The sequence below is a fragment of the Canis lupus genome, chromosome 1 (genome assembly GCF_048164855.1).
Source record: "Canis lupus baileyi chromosome 1, mCanLup2.hap1, whole genome shotgun sequence".
Classification (NCBI taxonomy): Eukaryota; Metazoa; Chordata; class Mammalia; order Carnivora; family Canidae; genus Canis; species Canis lupus.
The window spans coordinates 100,096,929-100,120,558 of NC_132838.1; the positions used below are offsets into that span (position 1 = coordinate 100,096,929).

The 23,630-nt window shown below is 44.6% G+C and overlaps 1 protein-coding gene across 3 annotated transcripts in view; it reads left to right on the forward strand.

Moving 5' to 3' along the window:
* IARS1 (isoleucyl-tRNA synthetase 1) overlaps positions 1-23,630 on the forward strand; it is a 68,986-nt gene that overhangs the window by 19,940 nt on the left and 25,416 nt on the right. For all 3 annotated transcript variants that reach the window (XM_072842460.1, XM_072842481.1, XM_072842471.1), the window contains exons 7-20: positions 1,748-1,895; positions 4,505-4,592; positions 4,834-4,894; positions 8,831-8,926; positions 12,710-12,832; positions 13,302-13,393; positions 14,285-14,383; positions 15,863-15,989; positions 17,104-17,177; positions 17,531-17,725; positions 19,428-19,514; positions 20,791-20,874; positions 22,115-22,259; positions 23,373-23,493. In XM_072842460.1, coding sequence (XP_072698561.1) covers positions 1,748-1,895; positions 4,505-4,592; positions 4,834-4,894; positions 8,831-8,926; positions 12,710-12,832; positions 13,302-13,393; positions 14,285-14,383; positions 15,863-15,989; positions 17,104-17,177; positions 17,531-17,725; positions 19,428-19,514; positions 20,791-20,874; positions 22,115-22,259; positions 23,373-23,493 — 1,540 coding nt within the window. The remainder of the gene's footprint in view (positions 1-1,747; positions 1,896-4,504; positions 4,593-4,833; positions 4,895-8,830; positions 8,927-12,709; positions 12,833-13,301; positions 13,394-14,284; positions 14,384-15,862; positions 15,990-17,103; positions 17,178-17,530; positions 17,726-19,427; positions 19,515-20,790; positions 20,875-22,114; positions 22,260-23,372; positions 23,494-23,630) is intronic.

Below are 23,630 nucleotides of genomic sequence, written 5' to 3' on the forward strand. Positions count from 1 at the left end.
TGATGGGCATTTAGGTAATTTCCAGTTTGGGAATCTTATCAGTAGTGCTACTGTGAACATTCTAGAAGTTGTCTTTGGGGAGCATTCATGCACATTTCTTCTATGGGTTACATGCCCAGGAGTGGAATTACTGGGTCATAGTGTGTACTTAACATTGAGCTCTAGTATTGGGGTGGGCAAACTGTGAAGTGCCAGATAGTACTTCAGGCCTTGTGGGCGGATGATCTCTGTTGCAAGTATTCAACTCTTGTCAAAACCATTCCTAGCTCCTGGGGTGTGAGAACACAGGTGACCATCTGGGTTGGCCCAGGCACCATGGTTTGCCTTCTCCCACTCTCAGAGGTACCAGCGCACTTCTCCAAGCTGGGTGTCCTGATCTGTGCTCCTGCCAGACAGATCTGGTTACTCTGTAATCTTGCCCCACTTAGCGTTTTCTGCCTCCTGTCTCTAGCCATTCTACATTCTGTGTTGGTTGCAGCGAAGGTTTGTTTTTGTTTTTACTTCTGACATAATTTTAGACTTATAGGAATGTTTACCTTTCATGATAGTCACCCTCTTCCACCTTGTCTGTGTTCTCCGCTCTCCAGGGCATGGTGGGAGCCCAGGGCCCTTGGAGAGCAGGTTGAGGATATGATGTCCCTTTTCCTGTAAAGGTTTAAGTATATATTTCTTAAAATCCATATTCTTAAATAATTGAAATTAGAGAATCAACATTGATAAAATATTACCATCTAATCTGTAGGTTGTACCATCTAATCTGTAGACTATTAATCTGTTAATGGTCCTAGTAATGTCATTTTCAGCAAAAGAGAATCATAGGGTATGTGTTTTGCTTGGATGCTCCATCTGCAGCTTTAGAACAGTGCCATGGTGTCTGATTCATGACACTGGCCCTCGAGGCATGCAGGCCGGCACTTCCTTCAGGTTTGTTTGACAGTTCACATGTGAATGAGGTGAAGCTTATAGAGCTCATATTTCTCAGGGCACTTTATTTAGAATGCAGTTAGTTTGTTGGAATCAGAAGATAAGCTTTTCTACTCTGGAGCTATTTATTAAATATTTTTAAATCCTTGATATTTTCGTGTTACCATAGAGGTGGAACCAATTTTTTACTTAATGAACTGAATTAATATTGGCATATTGCAACTTAAGTACATGGTGTTTTAAAATGACTCATCTTTATAGTTTGGAATAAAGAATAACTCTGTCTTCTAAAACAATTATTTTTGACCTAACCTATTATGGATTTATTATAAAAATAGATCATTATAATAGTGAAACCTGTAATCCGTATTCCTCTTAATATACTTAAAGTGTTTTACTTGTGATGACTAAGGTAAGGTAAGGTCATTGTTAAAACATTTTTTAAAAATATTAAAAAAAATAGGGATCCTTGGGTGGCTCAGCAGTTTAGTGCCTGCCTTCGGCCCAGGGCGTGATCCTGCAGTCCCGGGATCAAGTCCTGCGTTAGGCTTCTTACATGGAGCCTGCTTCTCCCTCTGCCTGTGTCTCTACCTGTGTCTCTCTGCCTCTTTCTGTGTCTCTCATGAATAAAGAAATAAATTTAAAAATAATAAAAAATATATAAAAATATAAAAAAAGTATTTGGAATTTATATTTTCTTTTTATAAATATGGCAACTGGTTTTTATTCTGGAAATCTATTTATTCTTTAGGATCAGTTCTTTTCTTCGGTATCTTACTGTTACGGATTTTGTAAAACAGTATCTTATATCATTTTATTTCAGGATGTTCAAGACCCTTCAGTGTTTATAACTTTCCCTTTGGAGGAAGACGAAAATGTGTCTTTGGTGGCCTGGACAACCACTCCTTGGACTCTGCCTAGTAACCTGGCCCTGTGTGTTAATCCAGAAATGCAGTATGTGAAGATTAAAGGTAAGTGTGGGCCTGATTGTTTATGATGGATATGGAGGAGATCATTTTAACTTATTTTGGGATAGAATCAAAGCTTACATTTCTTTTGGAGTAAAAATAGAAGTTTTTGAAAAAGTGTTAGACTTAAACAGAAGAATAATCTTTAAAATAACCTGAAAAAGAAATGCACGTAAAAATTAAAATAGTAGATATAAATAAATGGTCCTTGTAATTTCCAGGTTTTAATACTTTTACACATCATGCCCCTATTAGCAGATGAGGATCTGGAGATTGATAGAGGTGGTGTCTCATCATTGCTAGGAATCTCTGATGTGTATTTTTTCATTACCACCAACCAGTTAACGTCATTCAGACACTAGCTACCTGGAGATAGCATCAGATCACACTGGTTAAGGGTTCAGGCCTACATGGCATCCCCCCACAGCCTCACTGCAGATGCCAGTTGCAAGTTCTGTGCTTCTAATATTACCATGATCTCTCCTTGATTTGGATTAATTTGCTAGACAGGCTCATAACTCAGGGAAACAAAGGCACCTGGGTGGCTCAGTGGTTGAGTGCCTGCCTTTGGCTCAAGTCGTGATCCTGGGGTCCTTGGATTGAGTCCTGCATCAGGCTCCCCATAGGGAACCTGCTTCTCCCCCTGGCTGTGTCTCTGCCTCTCTCTCTGTGTCTCTCATGAATAAATAAATAAAATGTTTACAAACATTAAAAAAATCTCGGGAAACATTGTAGTGGTTTATTGTGAAAGGATATAAAGGATACACAGGAATCATCCAGTGAGGTACATGGGGTGAGGTCTAGAAGGGTCCTGAGCACAAGAGCTTCTTCCTACCATGGAGCTGGAGTGGGTTGCCCTCACTAAGTGATGTTACTTCATGACTTAATTACGTTAAATCTCTGGCTGTTGGTGATTAAACTCCACCCTTAGGTGAACTGGGGGCTTTTCAAAAGTCCCCTCATCCGTATGACAAAGGACACCTTAATGGCAGTTATCACTTAGGAAATAACAAGGGTTTTAGGAGCCATGCCAGGAAGGAGGACTAAGACTGAAATACATAGTTACTATAAATCTGGTACCAGAACTGGAGAGAGTTCACCAAAGTCCTGATGAAGCTCTTTCCATAGAGATTTATATGAAAAAAGACCTTCAGGTTTAGATAGTTGATGAAAGGAGGAAAAGCCAGGGAAAAGAAGGGAAAATTGTAGCCAGAAAGACACAACCATACAAGATAGGTGACATGATTTACATGATTTACAACAGCTTATGGGGAAAGGAACCCTGGAGGTGCAGGCCTGGAAACCATGTGTTTTTATTACTTAGCAGTGGCCTGGATGCTGATAGGACCAGCAGCTAGCTTCTCGTGCTCTCAGCCGTGGGCACAAAGCCTCTCCAGGCAGGGGGAGATCCCGGTGTATCCCTGGGGATATGGCCCTTCTCTAGTGAGCCTATAGCCTGGGGGGCCATCAGGCAGACAGTTCAATACTGTCCTTCCTCTGCCTACATGCGACTCGCCTACTTGCTGGACCATGTGTCCTAAGTTTTATACAGAAAATGTTGACTCTGCTGACAGACACTGGTGTTGCTGGTGCTAGTGGGTGACAGTGTTGTTCATAGTAACTTTTCAGTGAATTGCAAAGGCCTTCACAGTGATCTATAGATACTGATGTTTCTTATAGTGAACTGAGCATATGTCACAGACTTTAACAAATCCTTGGTTATATCAGAGGCGCCTGGCTGGCTCAGTTGGAAGAGCGTGCAATTATTGATCTCGGGGTCATGAGTTCAAGCCCCAAGTTGGGTGTAGACATTACTTAAATAAAAACCTGGGGAAAAAAATCCTTGGGTGTATCATACTTTACAGGTAGGACTTTAAAATAGTCTGTATTTGTAAGGTGAGTCATCATTTGCTATTAAATTGTAAATGTGTCTACATTTATTCTAGCTTTTCTGTTCCCAGGATAGCATCCTCCAGAAATACTCTAGTAAGGGTACAAATATACGTGCAATGTTATTCACAGTAGTAACAATCTGAAAATAACTTCAGTGTCTAGTATTAGGTGATATGTTAAAAATGATGTGTACTTCCTTAGAATGGAGTACCAGGTGGCTATTTAGAAAAATGAGGAAGGGCAATCTGTGCTAACATATGGAAAGATGTTCACAATATAGTATGTGTAGACAAAATGAAAACTGTACTGAATTGTATCCCATAATTTTTTTTAAAGTAGCCATTCACCTAAGATGTCTGGTAGTGTACACTTAGAAAAATATCTGGAGGGGCGACATTCAGATGGTAGTGTCCTGCGGGGAAGAGAGATTAGCTAAGACTTTTACTCAAGGAGTTTTTTGTTTATTAATGTTACAAATTTTAAGCCTTCACATATATTACCTTTGGTTGGAGAAAATAAGTTTCCATAAAATGGAGAGAAGTTCAGTTAAGTGCATGTGCTGTTTTTGGCATTTTTGCATCTGGCAAGCAGTGTGCACTGGTGCCCTGAGCACACGGGTGCAGCAACACAGGACCCCATGAGGAGGAGCGTACTGGTGCGTGTCTAGACCCAGCCAGTCTGAATGTCACTGAAGTCCACTTCTTCCCTTGCTCTTGTAGATGTCACCAGAGGAAAGTTACTCATCTTGATGGAAGCCAGATTACTAGCCCTCTATAAGGTGGAGACAGACTACGAGATCCTCGAAAGGTGAATATACAGATTGATTTGTGTACATGCGTGTGTTAACTTTGAAAGGTGAGACTTTATTCCCTGTAAGCTCTGTTGTTCAAGTTCAGTTGATGTTACTGAGTGGGTTCAGCTCATACATTTCAGCATTAACAACAAAGAAACAAATAAACCAGGAGCCAGTTGTAACCTGATGTGCCTGCAGTTTCATTTCTTTGAGGATTTTAGTCTAATTATGAGTTTGCCTTTCTCCTTTTTCTAGATTTCCCGGTAGCTATCTCAAAGGCAAGAAGTACAGGCCGCTGTTTGACTACTTTGTGCAGGTAAGCTTAGGACCGTGCTGTGCAGGTGCTGCCTACCTGGGTCAGGGTCACTGACTACTGCAGTGGGGGTCACTGCGTTGCTGTCTGCACGCAGAGTCTGAGTAGTAACAAAGTTTAAACTGTGCTTGTGTTGCTCTCTTGTTTTAATAATCCTATCAGAATGATTTTAATACTTTTCTCAAATTATAAAAGGAAACACTTAAGTTTGTATATTTTTACTGTTTATAGTCTACATATCATCCAAATTTATTGGGATTTTTGGTTTGTTTTATAAGTTTAAGGTAGTGCTAAGAATAAAACCTGTGTGTAACAATAAACAGTTCATTTTAAGGAGACTGATGAGGTGGGTTTTTAGATCTAGGCATGAAGGCAAAGCTCATACATGTGGTAACTTAGTTTTCTTAAGACTCACAAAGCTGTTTTGGGCAGTTTTCATTTTCTGATAACAGAGAATCCATGGCTGCAGTTGCAAGCCCCACCACCACCACCAAAAGATTAGGGTCATCAGGAATTTCCCATTGATCCCTGTCTATTCAAGGATGGAGTTTGGTTATTGCAGTGACCTCTGCCATTTGGACTCTGTCCACAACACTGCTGACATCTGTCTCTTCATTTTTGTTCACTTTGAGTGTTTTCCCATGTTTCTCATCTCCCAGTTGCAGTTGGCCCTTGAACAACATGGGGGGATCAGAGGCACCAGCCTCACCTACAGTGACTTTTGACTCCCCCACACATAGCTACAAACACCCTACTCTTGACTGGAAGCCTTGCCAATAACACAAGCGGTTAACACATTTTATATTTTATATGTGTTATATGCTATACTGTTAAAGTAAACAAGACAAAAAGTATTATTAAAAAAATCATGAAGAGAAAACACGAAGTAATATTTTCAGTGGTATACATATATTTGTTGAAAAAACTTCTTGGTGTTTTAAGCAGTTCTGAACACTCTGTTTTCCCAACCATTAAGTATGTATAAAAGTTTTTCTCCACAAAAAGACACAAAAGTCCAAAGCCCAAACACATCTTTCTTAAAAACCATGTCCATTTTTTATTCTGTCCTAGAATAGAGAAAGCCAGCTTTTATATAGTATGAGGTTAGCAGAACAATGATACATAAGCCTGAAAAAGTTAGCATTTGTGCACAAATATCAATTAACTTACAAGTATAGACGTAGCACTTCCTAGAACAATTGCTCAGTCGAATATGGTGTACGCTAGAACTGCAGCATGATGTAGAGAAGTAGGAATGTTTACAGAATCATATTTGGGGATGTGTGATGCAGTTCACTACTTAAATAGGCAAAAGGAGAAAGGCAGCATCTCAGCAAGTACTAAAAAGTCTGTTAATAAAACTCAGCTCCCCTGTGTTTAAGTCTCTTGGGAAACTAGGAATAAAAGCTTCTTCACGAGAAAAGAAAAAATAATCCCCATGTTGGTGCACCCAGCGAGAACGGGTGACTGTTGGGAAGGCAGTGTCTCACATCCTGGAGGCCTTGGCTCAGCAGCTGTGGCCACATATGGGGTGGAGCACCCGCTAGGGAGGAGCCTGTGCCAGGCTCCCCCAATGCAGCCCCAGAGTCCAGGTCCCAGAGAACTCGGAAGCAGGGGTGCCAGGGATGTGGGTCTCCCTGCACAAGGCTGTGCCTGCCCTGAGGGCCCGTTCTGTAGCCTAGCCTCTTGCAGGTGCTGGACCCACCGCCCTGTCACTACAGGACCTTCAACACTGCCTGGCCTCAGGGCCCCGGGGCTGCTGACAGCCTCGGCAGGCTCCCCAAGTACTCCGGGCAGCAGGTGTGACCTCTGCATTCGTTGCCTTCATTCTGGTTCCCTGAAGCCTGGGCTGGGCAGTTATAAACAAATGCCTTGTGGCTTTTGCCATCCACTCTTAGAACAATGTGTTTAAGTAGATCCGCATCCCACGTTGTTCAAGGGTCATCTGTGGGTTTCTGCTCCCTGAGAGCCTGCCGCCACTTGCCACCCCCTGCTCTTAAGTGTTCTCCTTGTAGCCGACCTGCTTCCGAACCACATCCTCTGATGTTGCTGCAAACGTACCCTTTGCTTCTGTCAAACTGGCCCTTCCTTTTTCTTCCCTCCCTGCCTTTGATTTCATTAAGTTTTCCTCTTGTTTAAAAAGATCCCTCACCTTTGTTACATCAGATGTGCTCAAGTACAACCCATTCTCAAGGCTGAACTCACAGACCATCTGAAAAAACATCTTTTGTAATGCCTCTGGTTTCTCCTGAAAAATATCATTATTATGTTCTTCTGTTGCATATTTTAACATATTTTGTTTTAGGTTGGATTTGTTTTGTCTTAAACTCTCTCACTAAATCTGTGGCTCTTGATCTTTCTGACCACAGACCCTGTTGAGAACCCAGAGAGCTCTGTGCTCTCAGCACATGCACCACCCAGACACTCCAGACAGGAACTTGGGGCTTAGAGGTGTGTCTGGAATGTGCACCTGCCACATACTCCATTCAGTAGCTTCCTGAATTTCTGGGGCCTTCAGCATTTTAGGCAGGTGCTAGAAAATCTTTGTCGTAGGCAAAGTGGTGTGGTGTAAACCTAAGATACGTGTGTTCTGAACTATCAGGTGGGAGCTGTGAGAGCAGGTGCTGTGACTGCTGACTGCTCGGCCTTGGCAGGGCAGTGTCTGGAGCTGGACAGAGAGGCAGGACGCCACGGGGGTTCATCTACATCCACTAGAAACACTTCCTACTTGTTCCTCAGACTCCAAGGGCACACATGCTCCCACTCCATGTTTGAATGCTTGAAGACATACCTTTCAGGCAACAATATTTCCAGGTGGTGTAGGTTACAACAGTGAGACATTCGTGGCTACTTTTCCAAGTTTGGTTTTAGACAACTGCTAAAGAATTGAAGAGCTGTAACATAGATGAAGATGACATTGTATTAGAGCCAGGAGACCTTGACTCAAGCCCAGTGTTTGTCACTGTTAGTTGTGTGATTTGGACAAACCATTTCATCTTTGTTCTGAGTTTGATTCAGTATTTTTGGATCATTGGAATACTGGTGCCTTTTTCACAAGATCACCGGATTAGATGTGATTAAGTGTGAACATCATTTCTGAAAGTACTTTTTACAAAGGCAGAAAGACAAGAAAGTGAAGGATGGATTTGGCTGAACCCGTGTGTGGAAAGAGAAAGGAAGAGGTAAAGGTAGAAGTAGGTCTGCAGCATTTTATGTAGAAATAGTGCTTCCTCCGTACCACAGCACATGGAGCACCTTTAGCTAGAACTTGTCACTCTAGTGCCCTTGGTTTGCCTTATAGTGGGGCTGACAGGAAGGTGACTAAGGGCACCCTGGAGTTGTGCATGAGAAGCTGCACACCGGGTGTAGGGGAGGTTGAGAGAAGTCAGGAAAAGCCCCGTTTTGCCTTTTTTTGTTGTTTTGTTTTGTTTTATTTTTTAAGATTTTATTTATTCATGAGAGACACAGGCAGAGGGAGAAACAGGCTCCATGCAGGGAGCCCGATGTGGAACTCAGTCCCGGAACTCCAGGATCATGCCCTGAGCCAAAGGCAGTCGCTCAACTGCTAAGCTACTCAGGCATCCCAAAAGCCCTGTTTTGTGACTAAGAAGTTAGAACTTTTTCTCTGCAAGTCTTCAGATAATTATCATAGAAAAGACTTAGTATATTTCTTCCCAAACCAAATTATTCTGTCTTGTTTCTGAAAATAATTTTGCCTGTTAAAAATTTTGTCAGGGACACCTCGCTTGTTCAGTGGTTAGAGCCAGGTGGTTCTTGACCTTGGGGTCAAGAATTCGAGCCCCACGTTGGGTGCAGAGATTTACTTAAATAAAATTTTAAAAAAAATTTTTTTTTAGATTCTTGCCAAACACTGTTACGAAATTAATATAAGATGTGCTGGTGTTTCATTGATTTTGCCTGCTCTTGTGTCTATTCCAGCTCAAGGAGAATGGTGCTTTCACGGTGCTTGCTGACAGCTACGTGCGGGAGGAGGAGGGCACCGGAGTGGTACACCAGGCTCCTTACTTCGGGGCTGTGAGTAGAAGTTTTGCAGGCATGTCTGTGGGAAGGGAGGGTCATGGCCTGAGTCGTGTGTGTGTGTGTGTGTCTCATGCTCCTCATTATGGGCACACTGTGGGGTCCAGCTCTGCAGGCCCACTGCCCCCAATATCAAACCTCTGTGTGCAGTGTGTTTTCACCTGAGCTAAGCTCTCAGAATAGTGAGTCCAGTCCCGGGTGTCTCCCTGAAAGGCACTCTGTGTCTTCCTTCTATCACCACTTCCTCAGCTGCACTCTGCTCTCTTCAGCGTGTGGTTCTGTAAGCTCTGGAAAGGGTGTCAAGTCACGCTGTCACCACAAAGTCAGTGTGTGGAGAGTTGCACACCTGCACTGTGTTCGCAAGTAAATACTTTGCTGACAGGGCAGAGCTTGACCCCTCAGAGCTGGGTGGTGTGGTTAAGTTTAAATTTTACCCAGAGTAATTTTTCTAAAAATGCAATCCTTTGGATGTAATTTGTATGTGACTAAAACATCCACCGGGGACCGACTAACTCCATCATTTTGCTTTCATATGTAACCTCTGCAGAGATTTTTAATATGAATATCTTTAAATATACACAGAAGTAAAGAGATACTGGAATAAATCTTAGGTTCACATCTTCCACCTGCACTAATTATCAGCATTTGGGAATTCTGATTCTTCTGTCTTCCTTCTCCTCTTCCTCCCACACCTTCTCCATCTTGGTCTGAGGGTTTTGAAACAAATCCTCAACATCACAGTCTTCATCTGCAGGTGCTTCCGTACACATCTATGCCTGGTTAGGACTTTTATTTTTAATACTGGCACCTTGCCATTGTTGTACCCAATAAAGTGAACTCTTCCTTGGTATCGCCTAATACCTGTCCAGTGTTCAAGTGATGGAAGCATTCTTGATAATACTGTACTAGCCAGATGTTAGTCATTCATAACTACACTGGTAGTAAATAATAAAAAGAAAACTTCCTGGTTTTGATTGTGAATTAGGTTTTCCTATTAAAATGAATTTGGCATATACTGGATATGCTCTTTTTTTTTTTTTTTTTTTTTTTGGTTTTTTAGGCTTCACATGTGAGTGAAATCATGATATTTGTGTTTGATTTATTTCATTTAACATAACCCTCTGGTTCCATCCGTGTTGTCAGGTATGGCGAGGTCTCATTCCTTTTGATGGCTGAGTAATATTCCATTGTACATATACACTACATCTTCTTTATCCATTCATCTGTTGGACATGTGGGCTGCTTCCGTATCGTGGCTATTGTAAATCATGCTGCAGTAAACATGGGGGTGAAATATACATTTTTAACTAGTATTTTCATTTCCTTCAGGTGAATAGGACTGGATTTGCTAGACTGCATGATATTTCTGTTTTTAATTTTTTGAGGAATCTCCATGGTGATTTCTTGAATGGTCGCATCAATTTACATTCCCACCAACAGTGCACAACGGTTTCTTTTTCTCCTCATCCTCCCTAGCACTTATCATTTCTTATCATCTTAATTCTAGCCATCCTGAGAGGTGTAAGGTGATACCTCATTATGATTCAGATTTGCATTTCCCTAATGAGTGATGTTGAGCACATTTTTACATGTCTGTTGGCATCTGAATGTCTTCTTTGGAAAAATGTTTCTTCAGGTCTTCATTTTTTAATAGGATTGTTTGCTTTTATGGAATTGAGTTATATAAGTTCTTTATATATTTTAGATACTAACCCTTAATCAGATATGTTATTTGCAAATATGTCTTCCCATTGAGTAGGCTGCCTTTTATTTTATTTATGGTTTCCTTGCTTTTGAATCCCTTGACCGGGGAGACATAGCTGTATATATGTTGCCATGGCTGTTGTTCAAGAGATTACGGTCTTTTTCTTTTAGGAGTTTTATGGTTTCAGGTCTCACCTTTAGGTCTTAAATACATTTTGACTTTACTTTTGTGCATAGTGTAAGAAAGTGGTCCGGTTTCACTCTCTTCTGCATGTGGCTGTCATGTTTTCCCAATACCATTTATTGAAGAGACTGGCTTTTCCCTTTCGTATATTTCTTCCTGCTTTGTCATAGATTAATTGACCATATAAGCACAGCTTTGTTTCTGGGCTCTCTATTCTGTTGCCTGGATCTGAGTCTATTTTTGTGCCTGTACCATGCTGTTTTGATTAGTACGACTTTGTAGAATACCTTGAAATCTGGGGTTGTGACACTTCCAGCTTTGTTCTTTCTCAAGATTTCCTTGGCTATTTGATATCTTTTGTGGTTCAAGCAAATTTTAATATTATTTGTTCTAGTTCTATGAAAAACGCTGTTGATGTTTTGATAGGCATTGCATTAACTCTGTAGATTGCTTTAGGTAGTATGGACGTTTTAACTATTTCGTTCTTTCAGTCTATGAGTATGGAATGTCTTTCCATTTCTTTGATTTCTTTGTGTTATCTTTAATTTCTTTTATCAATAACATAGAGTTTTCAGAGTACAGGTCTTTCACCTCCTTGGTTGTTTATTTGTAGGTATTTTGTTACCTTTGGTACAATTATAAATGGGATTGCCTTCCTAATTTTTCTACTACATTATTAGTGTATAGAAATATCAGATTTTCGAGTTAAAGGTTCTTTTGATAGGTGGAATTGGCTTGCTATTAACATGAGTGGTAAAAGTCATGTTGTGAGTGCTATCAAGGGTGCTGATCGGGAGTCGAAAAATAGTAATGAGAAATTAAGGCTGTCGTTAGGTTGATTTAGATAGAATAGGTATATTAATTCTGCATCCTGCAACTTTACTGATTTCATTCTAATAGTTTTTTTGGTGGAGTCTTTTTTTTTTTTTAATGATTTTATTTATTTATTCATAGAGACACAGAGAGAGAGAGAGGGGGGGGGGGCACAGGCACAGGCAGAGGGAGAAGCAAGCTCCATGCAGGGAGCCTGATGTGGGACTCGATCCAGGGTCCCCAGGATCAAACCCCGGGCTGCAGGCAGCGCTAAACCGCTGCACCACCAGGGCTGCCCTGGTGGAGTCTTTAGAGTTTTCTGTAGTCATCATGTCATCTGCCAAGTGGCAGTTTAACTTCTTTCTTACCAATATGGATATCTCATTTCTTGTTGTCTGGCTTCTGTGGCTAGGACTTCAGTTCTGTGATGAATAGAAGTGGTGGAAGTGGATGGACATCCTTGTCTTGTTTCTGATCTTAGGAAGAGCTGTCAGTTTTTCACCATTTTAGTATAATGTTAGTTGTGTGTGGATTTTTCATATATGGCCTCAGTTATGTTGAGGTATGTTCCCTCTCAACCCACTTTGTTTTTTTCACAGGTGGGTGTTGAATTTTGTGGAATGCTTTTTCTGTATCTATTGAGGGGATCATATGGTTTTTACCTTTCATTTTGTTAATGAGGTATATATCATGTTGATTGATTCGTGGATACTGAACCATTCTTGCATCCCCAGATTGAATCCCACTTGATTGTGCTGAATGATTCTTTTACTATAGTGTTGAGTGGAGTTTGTGAATATTGAGCATTTTTGTGTCTGTGTTCACCACGGATACATGTGTGTCATCTTACTCCTCCCTTAATGGATGCCCTGCTGTATATAGGGGTCTGTGAGGTAATGGCTAGGGAGATGATGTAATCCCTGTCCAACTGTAAGGCTCCAGGATTGTCCAAATGATCCTGAATTAACTTCAGCTAAGAGGATAATTAAAGTTGATTACAGTTCTGTGTCAGAATACTGAAGCATTTTCTTGTAAATCTATCACCACCCACACTCCTATCTCATTCCCTTTCTCCCCAGGACGACTATCGGGTCTGTATGGACTTCAACATCATTCAGAAAGACTCTCCCCCTGTTTGCCCTGTGGATGCCTCAGGCTGTTTCACAGCAGAAGTGACAGATTTCATGGGACAGTATGTGAAGGTATGTGTCTCTGTCATCACGTGTCTTTCTTTAATCAGCTTTTTATTAAGTAGATTCCAGTATCTGTATTTTTTTTTCCTAAGAAGTTGTTTTTCTTTTGTTTGTTTTGCCTTGGCTCATATAACCAGAAAAGATAGGTATTATCCTGAAGGGTCTAGTGTCTTCAGAGGAGCATGCTGTAGTTTCACAGGCAGGAATCTGTGAAACCAGGCACTGAAGCAGCTTCTGTGGCTTCAGGGCCATCGCTGCTGGAAGACCTCACTACCTCACATGGTATGGAAGTGCTTATTCAACACCAAAACTTAGTGTGTGCCTAAGTAGACTGAGTATTTTATAATCCATGTATGATTTCTACCTTTTATTTATGGTAGAGACATCAGAATATCAGATTGCAATGATACACTTAATTATCTTGTGTTACTAAGTATCGCAGGATATTTTAATGGCTAGATTTTTTTTTTTTTAACAGGATGCTGACAAAAACATAATCAGGACCCTGAAGGAAAGAGGCCGGCTTCTCATTGCCAGCACCCTCACTCACAGCTACCCGTTCTGCTGGAGGTGAGACAAAGGGAAGACCCCCAGCTCGAGCTTGCAGCCTGTAGGGGACACATAGTGCATGTGCCCCTTCTGTCCGTCTGTGGTTCCCCTCCCATTTGTACCCTGTAGGGCTAGTGTTGGCAGCCTGCCCTCTTGAGTCCATGAATGTACGGTTACTGTTTTCCTCAACACTTGTCTGAGAAGTGTCAACATGTACAAATGTTTTATGTTGGGGCCACATTTCTTTAGGATGAGACATCTCTAAAATTTTGTGCTAGAACCTGGCAAGAGAGAGAACATGACACAGGTTAGATTCCAAGACCTTGCCATGCCAACAGGCATGGAAGTGGAATGCTCGGTGGTATCAAGCTTCTTCCCACATTGCCTCATTGCTGATGCTGACGTCATTTCTTTTTTTTTTTTTTTTTTTTTTTTTTTTTAAATTTTTATTTATTTACTTATGATAGTCACAGAGAGAGAGAGAGAGGCAGAGACACAGGCAGAGGGAGAAGCAGGCTCCATGCATCGGGAGCCCGATATGGGATTCGATCCCGTGTCTCCAGGATCACGCCCTGGGCCAAAGGCAGGCGCCAAACCGCTGCGCCACCCAGGGATCCCGCTGACGTCATTTCTTAGACACCTGTCATACGCCAGCAGAACTATACTTCCTTTCTTGTTTTTTTATGGTTTTTACCTTGGTGTTATGGAGGAAGATGACCAGTGCCAAGGACACAGGCATTAATATTAGCAAATTAAAAAAAAAAAAAAAGGAAAAGAAAAAGAGTATTAGCAGAAGGCCAAAGAGGTGGTGGTCGTGGCGGTGGCATCAGTAAGAAACTAAAAGTTGGTGTTGCCATGAGTGCCCTTGTGCCTCCGTCTGACCAGCCGTGCCCTGCACTTCTGCTCCTCCAGGTCAGATACTCCCCTGATTTACAAGGCTGTGCCTAGCTGGTTCGTGCGCGTGGAGCACATGGTGGACCAACTCCTGCAGAACAACGACCTGTGTTACTGGTGAGCAGCAAGATGTGTGTCTTCAGTGTCCTGTCCCCTGCTTAGGGGGCACTGGCTTACACTTGCAAGCTCATAATAACTATAATAGCCATCTTCCATTGTGTGCTATAAAGCTATTTTTTATTCTGTGTTTTCGGGACCACAAAATAATTTAAATATTACATAAGAGAAGTAGCATCCTTCCTATGATAAGGCCTGCGGAGGGAGGATTTCTGTTTTCTGTTAGCTTTAAATAACTGTCATTTTCAGGATAAATGTTCATTTTTTATTATACCTACAGAAGCCATTTGTACTTCCTGCTTTTGATGTGTGCTGAGTCGTAGACCATGCTGATGGGCACTGCGGGCACAGGAGCCTCTCTCAGCTAGGATGTGACCCGCAGGGAGGGGTTACTCCAGCCTGCAGGGCTGAAGCTGCATATCACAGAAGACAGTTTCAATCACTGCTTCCTACTTCCACAAGAACCCAGCCTGACTTAAACACTGTATTCGTTTTCGAAGAATAGGGAGAATCTGGGGGCAATAAAAGGAAAGGATTATGAACTATAGCTTTCTTTCTTTTTGTCTGTTTTGAGAAAGAGTAAGCATGAGGAAGGGAGGACAGGGAGGTAATCTTAAGCAGACTGCACAGACTGAGCGCCCAGCCCGACACGGGGCTCCCTCTCACAACCCTGAGATCACAACCTGTACTGAAATCAGGAGTCGGAAACTTAACCAACTGAGCCACCCAGGTGCCCCATGAGCTATAGGTTTTCTATACTTTCCAGCAGATTGATCCTGATTGCTCAAGAAAACAGTTTTTCATTTTTTATTCCTTGGAAGTTCTTCAGTTGCCCTACTGTGTGAAGTGCAGGAGGTAGACTATTAGGCTGTGGCCTTGTGATGGTGCAGACCCATAAACTGACCTTTATAATTCGGGGCACAGCTGGGGTGCCCGACCTCAGCTGCTGCTTGGAAGGATTTCCTGCAGAGCTGAACCTCACAGGATAAGCTGTGACTAGTCCCAGGCACTCGAAACCTTGGGGGAGGGGCATGGAGGGAAGGGGGCTACAGGGTGAAGGCTACCACGTGGACCACCCGGGAACCTGAGGAGGCAGCCACCAACCACCACTCATAGCCCAGCCTGTCATGTAGGGACAGAAGCCCTACTCATGAGCGTCCATGAAAGCAGTGTTGTGTGGATGCCCTGAAAGACGAGTCTGCATGAGGCAGCTGGCTGGATCGCAGTGACTGGCCAAGGGCTGAAGCCATCCCCTCACCAGGGAGCAGTACAGGGGAGCATGTGTGCTGTGGGGTTCTTGTTCCAGAGCAGGTGAATTCAGATAGAGGCAGCGCTGTGAGCTTTCTGTGCTGTCTCCGCAGGAGTGAGCACAGCATCCAGGGCAGCGTCAGCCCACAGAGCGTACACAGAGAGTCATGTGGATCTCCACAGGTTTACTTACTAACGTCTCGGGGTGGCCGTCTGACCTGTTTATTGCAGGGTCCCAGAGTTCGTGCGAGAAAAGCGATTTGGAAATTGGCTGAAAGATGCACGTGACTGGGCAGTTTCCAGAAACAGATACTGGGGCACGCCCATCCCCCTGTGGGTCAGCGATGACTTCGAGGAGGTGAGACAGAGGCCATGCGTTCTTGTGTTGATTTTGGCTAAAGCACTTCGTTAGTGCATGTGGATTAGTTCTTTCTTTGCTCCTTTCTTATTTCATCTGTTTCTCTTTATTTCTCCCTAGAATTGTATAAATAAGAATTTATTTGGGGGTTTAAGTTTACTTTATTTTCATTAAATATAACTTTTGTAAATCTCCCTCCAAAAGAATGCAGTTTGTATTTTTCTCAGGGAAATCCACAGGTTGAATTGTTTTTCTTCTGTTGCTCACCCCGTTTTCTCTCGTTGTGAGGAACTGATGATCAGACCTGCACTGAGTCATATCATGTGAAACCCTCCTTGTAGCAGATAAAAAACATTACCAAAGCATTGCCAACCTTGAATTTGTAAAATCAAGTGGTTGTGTGTATAAATACGTGTATGGGTCTAGATGTACGCCATGCAGCCTCTGTCCAGCACGGACACACTTAGGGCACAGGGACATGGAGGATGGCCGGGAATCTGCGGAGTCAGACCTTTCAGGACTGAAGAGGAAGGGCTGAGGATGTTATGTTCTTGAGCTGGCAGGCGCCCTGGGCAAGAACCCACCGCAGCTCCTACTCAGGCTGCCAGCATGTCAACCCTGTCGGGCCCCAGCTGCACAGAGGGCAGCCTTCTTGCCTGGGCGTAACCCTGAGTGATGTCTTGTGATCTCACTGGTTTGATCCAGTCCATGCACAGTCATTTAGTTCTAGCTTTGATTTGGAAAGATTCCAGATTAAAGAGCCAAATTCATGTGCCAGGAAGACGGTGAGATGTCTCAGAGTCACAGTCTAGGCATCTCACTTACCCTGGTTACACTGGGCAGAGATTTGAGCCTAGTAAGCTCTCAGCAGGTATGCGTCTGGAGATGTCGTGAGGTCCTCTCTGAGTAGGGACTCCTAAGACAGTGGCAGGTGTGGAATAGTGGAGCCCACTCACCCCTTCGGTGACCTGCAGTCTCAGGTGAGTGTGAGCCACATTGGTGACACCTGTCCTGAAGGTCAGAGGTTTCCGAGCCGAGCATGAGTGTTGCATAGACAGAAGCTGTGTGGTCTTTGGCTCTGAGGTTCCCTTCCCCTTCAACTTTGCCCTGACAGGTAGTCTGCATCGGGTCGGTGGCAGAACTGGAAGAACTGACGGGAGCAAAGGTCTCTGATCTCCACAGAGAGAGGTCAGTTTGTGAGCGCTGGGGTCACACCTGTCCTGCCCTTCAGAGAGTGCCGACATGGTCTCTGGAGCAGGTGGCAGTGCTGTGTGCAGAAGTCAACCACTCATCCCCTTAATTGCCTGCTGATGGCTCCTGCACTGCTGGGGAGGTGGGCTCTGTGCTAGAGTCAACTGTGGGGCAACATGGGTCTGAACCCCAGGGGAGCCCTCCCAGTACCTCTAAAGACCTGTGGGGCTACCAGCACGCCCGTTTGCAGATGTGTATGTCATCTTGTCGGGCTGTGTTTCTTCTCGGCTATTAAACTATAAGATCTTCTGTGGTTAAAATTCATAGAAGTGTCTTTGCTTCGTTCTCAGTATTGACCACCTGACCATCCCTTCTCACTGCGGGAAAGGAGTGTTGCGGCGCATCTCCGAAGTGTTTGACTGTTGGTTCGAGAGTGGCAGCATGCCCTATGCTCAAGTTCATTATCCTTTTGAAAACAAAAGGGAGTTTGATGATGCGTTCCCTGCAGACTTCATCGCTGAAGGCATTGACCAGACCAGAGGATGGTACGTTCCTTGTTCCTTTAGTCATTCTACTGATTCGATTTCGCCCTGAGCACCTGGCGTTTATCAGCTGGGTGCTGCAGAGATTGTGTCAAACAAGACAGGTTCTGCTCCTGCCCTCTGCCCCTCACCGCCCCATGCACTGTTCAAGATTTTTTGGGGTTGGGATCTCTCACTACAGTGAAGCTGTGGTTTCAGAGTTTGCATTATTTTATTGAGATTTTGGAATAGATTTCATATCCTTGAAGATTAAGTGATACAGACCAGTGTGCGTTCTTAACCTGTTTAAGTCATTTGCAAATATTTAATGAGTACTTAATGTCCAGTGGTTTGGATGCTGACCTAAGGGTTCACTGGAATTGTACTCCGATGTTAAAGATAACCTTATAAAATTACCATTCCAAAAATTCCGGGCTGGGGAAGAAGGACACACTACAGTGGGGAGGGTTTTGGCGTTGGTTTGTCTCGTGCCTGGTGAAAGCGATGCCCTCATTTTCTGAGGTGGAAGGTGAGGTACTTTCTCCTTGTGGATGAGAAGCTCAGCTGGTCATTAGTTCTAACTATGCCGTCATTAGTGATGTTGCAGAAGTATCTGAGGAATGTTGTCGTTGTCTCCTTACACCCTGCTGTGGACATCCCAAATTGATTGAATTCCAGCCTTAATGTTCCAGAAGGTGTTATTTTCAGTGTCCACCCCATTTTTCTTTTAGGAACAGGTCCAAAACCCTTCTTAGGGGAGGCCAGATGCCTTGCCCCTAAGCTGTCTGAGGACTGGTGATGGCTGCCAGCCATTCACCATCCTCACATGGTCGCTGTGTGCTCGCTGCCTCCCTCCCCTTCCATCACACTTGGGCTGCCTGTCCCACCTATTCGGTCCATCCACGTCCTGGGGTGGCTGTAGGGCTGTGGTAGATTCAAGGGAACAGGCTAGCTAGCAAGGCAACAGCAGAGACATCATCTGTGCTCCTGCAGACTCAGGCCTTCTGATGTCCAACGTGAGAACATCTTCTGCATGTTTTGTCATCAAACTGTCCCATGTGACCTTGTGCTGAGGTCACATGTGTCTCTGCATTTCCAGCCCAGTGTAGCTGGAGGTCCTGACCGGCCGCCCAGTCCTGTCCCTGGTCTGCCTTGTGGCCGCCAGCCAGTGCTGGCGAGGAGGCAGTACTGTCCTCGGCTGCTGGGGCCAGTATCTCACTCCAGGCCTTCATTTGCTTTAAATACATTTTATTTTTTTCTAACCTGACTGGTTTGTGGTTGGTCCTGTGTGATTTTTCAGCACACCTGGGTGATTCTGATGTGTTACCAGATTAAGAACCTTTGCTATAAAGGATAATTAAGTGTAACCAATCTGAAGTAGAAATTCAGTCCAGGGATCCCTGGGTGGCGCAGCGATTTGGCGCCTGCCTTTGGCCCAGGGCACGATCCTGGAGACCCGGGATTGAGTCCCACATCAGGCTCCCTGCATGGAGCCTGCTTCTCCCTCTGCCTATGTCTTTGCCTCTCTCTCTCTCTCTCTCTGTGTGTGACTATCATAAATAAAATAAATAAATAAATAAGAAAGAAAGAAAGAAAGAAAGAAAGAAAGAAAGAAAGAAAGAAAGAAAGAAAGAAAGAAAGAAAGAAATTCAGTCCAGTAAATAAACCTAGGAATGCTTAAGTTCCCTTTCTCTTGTCACTGATATGTTTCTTTGGATTTTTCCAGGTTTTACACCTTGCTGGTGCTGGCCACTGCTCTCTTTGGACAGCCGCCTTTCAGGAACGTGATTGTGAACGGGCTGGTCCTGGCAAGGCAGGTGCACGTTGTGTAGAGGCTGGTCCTGGTCCCAGCCCAGCCCCCTCTGCTCTGGCAGCCACTCTCTGTGCACACGGGCACTTGGGCTCGCCCTAACTCTGCCATCACTATGTCTCTGTGCTCCCTCTCCAGCATACCCCATGCCACTCACTTCTCATCCCCAGGGGAGGGGCGGTTGGACAGCTAGGCTAACAGGGGCGGGGCAGGTGTGCATCCTGTGGTAGTGCTGGTGATAAAGTTACAGTGGTCGTTGAGAATTGGACCAAGTACATGGGTGCCTGTAGCCCTGGCTTCCAGAGCTCTCCAGGATTATGGGGAGTCTTTTTTTTTTCTTCTATTGCCTATAGTCTTAATGGTAAAAACAGAAATTAATAAGAAAAGACATTGCTGTGAGTACCATGCCTCATATCCTGTCCGAGGGGTGATGGCCCCGACACCGTGTAGGCCCTGTAGCAGATGTGCATCTTTTCTCATCAAAGCCCCACAACTGTTGAGGTGGATTCTTTTCTTGCCCAAGTTTGACATCTGAGGAATTTGAGGGACAGAAAAATTAAGCATCTTGATCAAAGTCACACAGCAAACGATGGTAAATTCGTGTTTCATACCCAGAGAGTCTGGCTCTACAGTCTGCTCTGTGGCGTTTTTTTTTTTTTCATTGAAAATGTTATTGAATTTAGGTTTGCATGCAGCTAGGAGACCATGACAGCCCTTGTGTGCTGTGCCTGCTCAGGTTGCCCCGAACATCAGGTTTTTTCAAATCCGGTGTTCAGCACTGGGCCAGGCTGTCCGGCCCCAGTCCTCCTGACACTGCCCACTTGCACATCCTCATGTGCTGCCATGTTGGCTTGTATTTACCAGCAAGGTCCAGGTTCCTGGTATGGTCCTTCGTCACCCTGGTCTCTGGCAGCCGCTACCTGCTCCCTCTCTCCTAGTTCTGTCATTTCACGTATGTGACCTGTGACCTTAGGGACGGGCTTTCCCACTCAGTGGGATCCTCTGGGGATGGTTCCAGATGCTGTGTCCTCCATCCCTCCTCACTGCCCAGACCGTGAATAGAGCTGTGAGCTCCCGTCACAAGTTTTTGCATTGATGTGAGTTTTCATTTCTCTGAAATAGCTGCTGAACCTGTGTTCTTAGCTGAATCACCACGGGGTTCAGAGAGAAGCTTGGGTGTTGCTGTGTCTGATCCCACTAGCAATTCTGTGTCCCAATCTGCACATAACCTGGGACCATATATAAAGAGACAATCAGCATCTCTCTTTTGTTTTTCAAGTGATGGTCAGAAGATGAGCAAACGAAAAAAGAATTATCCGGATCCACTTTCAATCATCCATAAATACGGTGCTGACGCCCTCAGGTAATGCCAGCCCTCTGCCTTGTGTCTCATATCCTTTTTATGTAAGCATCACCTGTTCCTGTTAATCGTGTTCCATAGATTTGGAACTAAGAGCTAAGTATTCTTAGCTCTTTCAAGCTCTGTGTCTGTTATGGGGATGGTTACATTGGTGTGGTGTTGGCTCCAAACCCACAAGGCAGTTTCTCACTAACGAGTGCTTGGAAGCCCAGAGGTGTTGTGAGGACCAAGACCTGTGCTGTTCCCAGGCTGGCTACTTGGGCCTCTGCCTCACTCCTGCCCCAGCTCGCCATCTCGTCCATTTATTTCATTTCTGTACATACTCCTCAAAAGAGCCCTGTGAGCATATTTATGCTAGAGCAATTAAACATTAATACTGAAACGCTTTTTTTTTTTTTAAAAAAAAAAAAAGATTTTATTTATTTAATCATGAAAGACAAAGAGAGAGAGGGGGGCAGAGGCACAGGCAGAGGGAGAAGCAGGCCCCATGCAAGGAGCCCGACGAGGGACTCGATCCTGGGTCTCCACGATCATTCCCTGGGCGGAAGGCGGTGCTAAATCACTGAGCCACCGGGGCTGCCCCTGAAATGCTTTTAGAGAAACGTGAGCCATTGTTGAAATGTTAGTCCTGGTCATGCCCACAAAGTGTGGGGAAAGGAGCCACCACGGTCTCATTCCGCATTGTCCTGTGGCAGACACAAGACCCACACCCAGGGGCTATGCCTGAGCACATTCAGGCTGCCCCGGAGTAGTTCACGGGGTGTCCGACCCCCCAGTTAGCTATTAGACCACCCCTGGCACACCGGCAACCTGAGCCAGAGAAGTCTTCGCAGTGGGACTGTCCATAGGATGTCTGGCAACATCCCCACCTCTTCCTTCTGGGAGCCCACTGGTGGCTGCTCTTCTGTGAATCCCGTGCCTGTGCATGGCGTCCTGGGAGGGGGGCCGCACTGCTCCCTCTTGGTCCACCCAAGGCCCGCATGCATACGAGCACAGGGCCTGCTTCCTGGTTGCTCGAGGGCCCCATCCATATGGGGTTAGGTCTCCCCTTAGTATCCGCTGGTCTCTTGCACAGAGTAAGAGTTCTGTCAGTTTTACATTGACCATAAGAAGAGTATTCATAATTCTCTCCTTTTATATTAAAAAAATGCTGATTTTGGTGTTTTCAGTATCAACAAGTCTAGTAATAGTACTTGTTTTAATCTGTATATTCCTCTTCTATTTAACGTTTCTCCTCATTCAGATTATATCTGATCAACTCCCCAGTGGTGAGAGCAGAAAACCTGCGATTTAAGGAGGAGGGTGTGCGTGATGTCCTGAAGGATGTGCTGCTCCCTTGGTACAATGCCTACCGTTTCTTCATCCAGAACGTGCTGAGGCTGCAGAAGGTGTGGGTCAAGTGGGTTTGCTCAGGTCATTGCTCCATGGGGGCGCGACAAGCAGTCCCTGTGGGTAGGGATCAGAGCCACTGGGGGCTGTCATGCATCCCCTACAGAAGAGCCGCATTGGAGGTTCGTTCATTGCCCCACTTGCCTCCCGTCATGGAGCCAGGGCTGGTGGGGGTAGGGTGAGGCTGCTGCACGCAGGGCTCTGAGGGGGCATCTCGGTCCAGACTCTGAAAGTGAGAGACGTTCCACTGGTTATTAGGGAAACGGGGGTTGTGGTGTGTGTGCACTTGAGTCCTGGCCTGGGAGGCTGCCCTGCCTCTGCTCTCAGGGCTCCCCTGGGGTCAGACCCCAGTACCACGCATCCCTTACATCATGCAACGTTATTCCTTTCCAGAAATTGGCTGGAAGCCTAAGCTGTGAATATATCTGCTCCTCTCCCACCGCAGGCTTCTCCCTGGGCCCTGGTATCGCTCCTGCCTCTGTTGTTGCCACCTCCTGGCCAAGTGGGCCTCTGTTCATGTGGGGCTTGGGAGCACAAGCAGGGGTGTGGGGGCCAGAGGCCAGCTCCATCAGCACGCTTGGATCAGGGCTGCAGTCCCGCCAGCCTGGCATTGCTGCTGCATGAGGGGACGTGAGGCACACCTTCAGCCCAAGGAGGGTTTTGTAAAGGAAATGCCAGTCCGACAGAGCATTCTGGGTAAAATGGACAATTTTAGCAGAGACCTTAATTCCAAGTGTGTGTGTTCAGTCTATAGGCAATCATCCCATCCTAGCAGCCTTACTAGCTTTCCTTCATCAGGTTTAAAGTGACTAAACCCTGCATTTAAAAGATTTTGGAGTATTTCTCAACTTGTAATCACTGGTACAGAGAAATAATTTTTTCCTAAATTCTATTTAGTTCAGTAAAAATGCAATTCATTAACTGGGGACTTAATATCCTGTTTAAAGCTTATTTAGAAAGCGTTGCTGAGAATTAGAAATTTAAATTGCCAGTGAGGTCCAAGGTCTTGTGGATTGCTCTGGGGGCCTACTTTTGGGTGACGTGAAGTGTTCATTTCTATACGGTATTTTCCCCTAAGTGTGCAGATCGATGCAATAATTGTCACTTTCCAGGAAGAAGAAATGGAATTCATCTACAACGAGAACACAGCTAGAGAAAGCGCTAACGTCACAGACCGGTGGGTCCTGTCCTGCATGCAGTCGCTGGTTGGGTTCTTTGAGACGGAAATGGCAGGTATGACTCCTGGGCTGTCCTCCTGGAAAGAAGAGCTCTCCTCTGATTGCCCTTTCATATTTATCCATGTTGTTTTTTTTTAAAACAGGAAGTTTTATAGACATTTTGAGACATATAGAGCAGTAGGTTATTGGTTG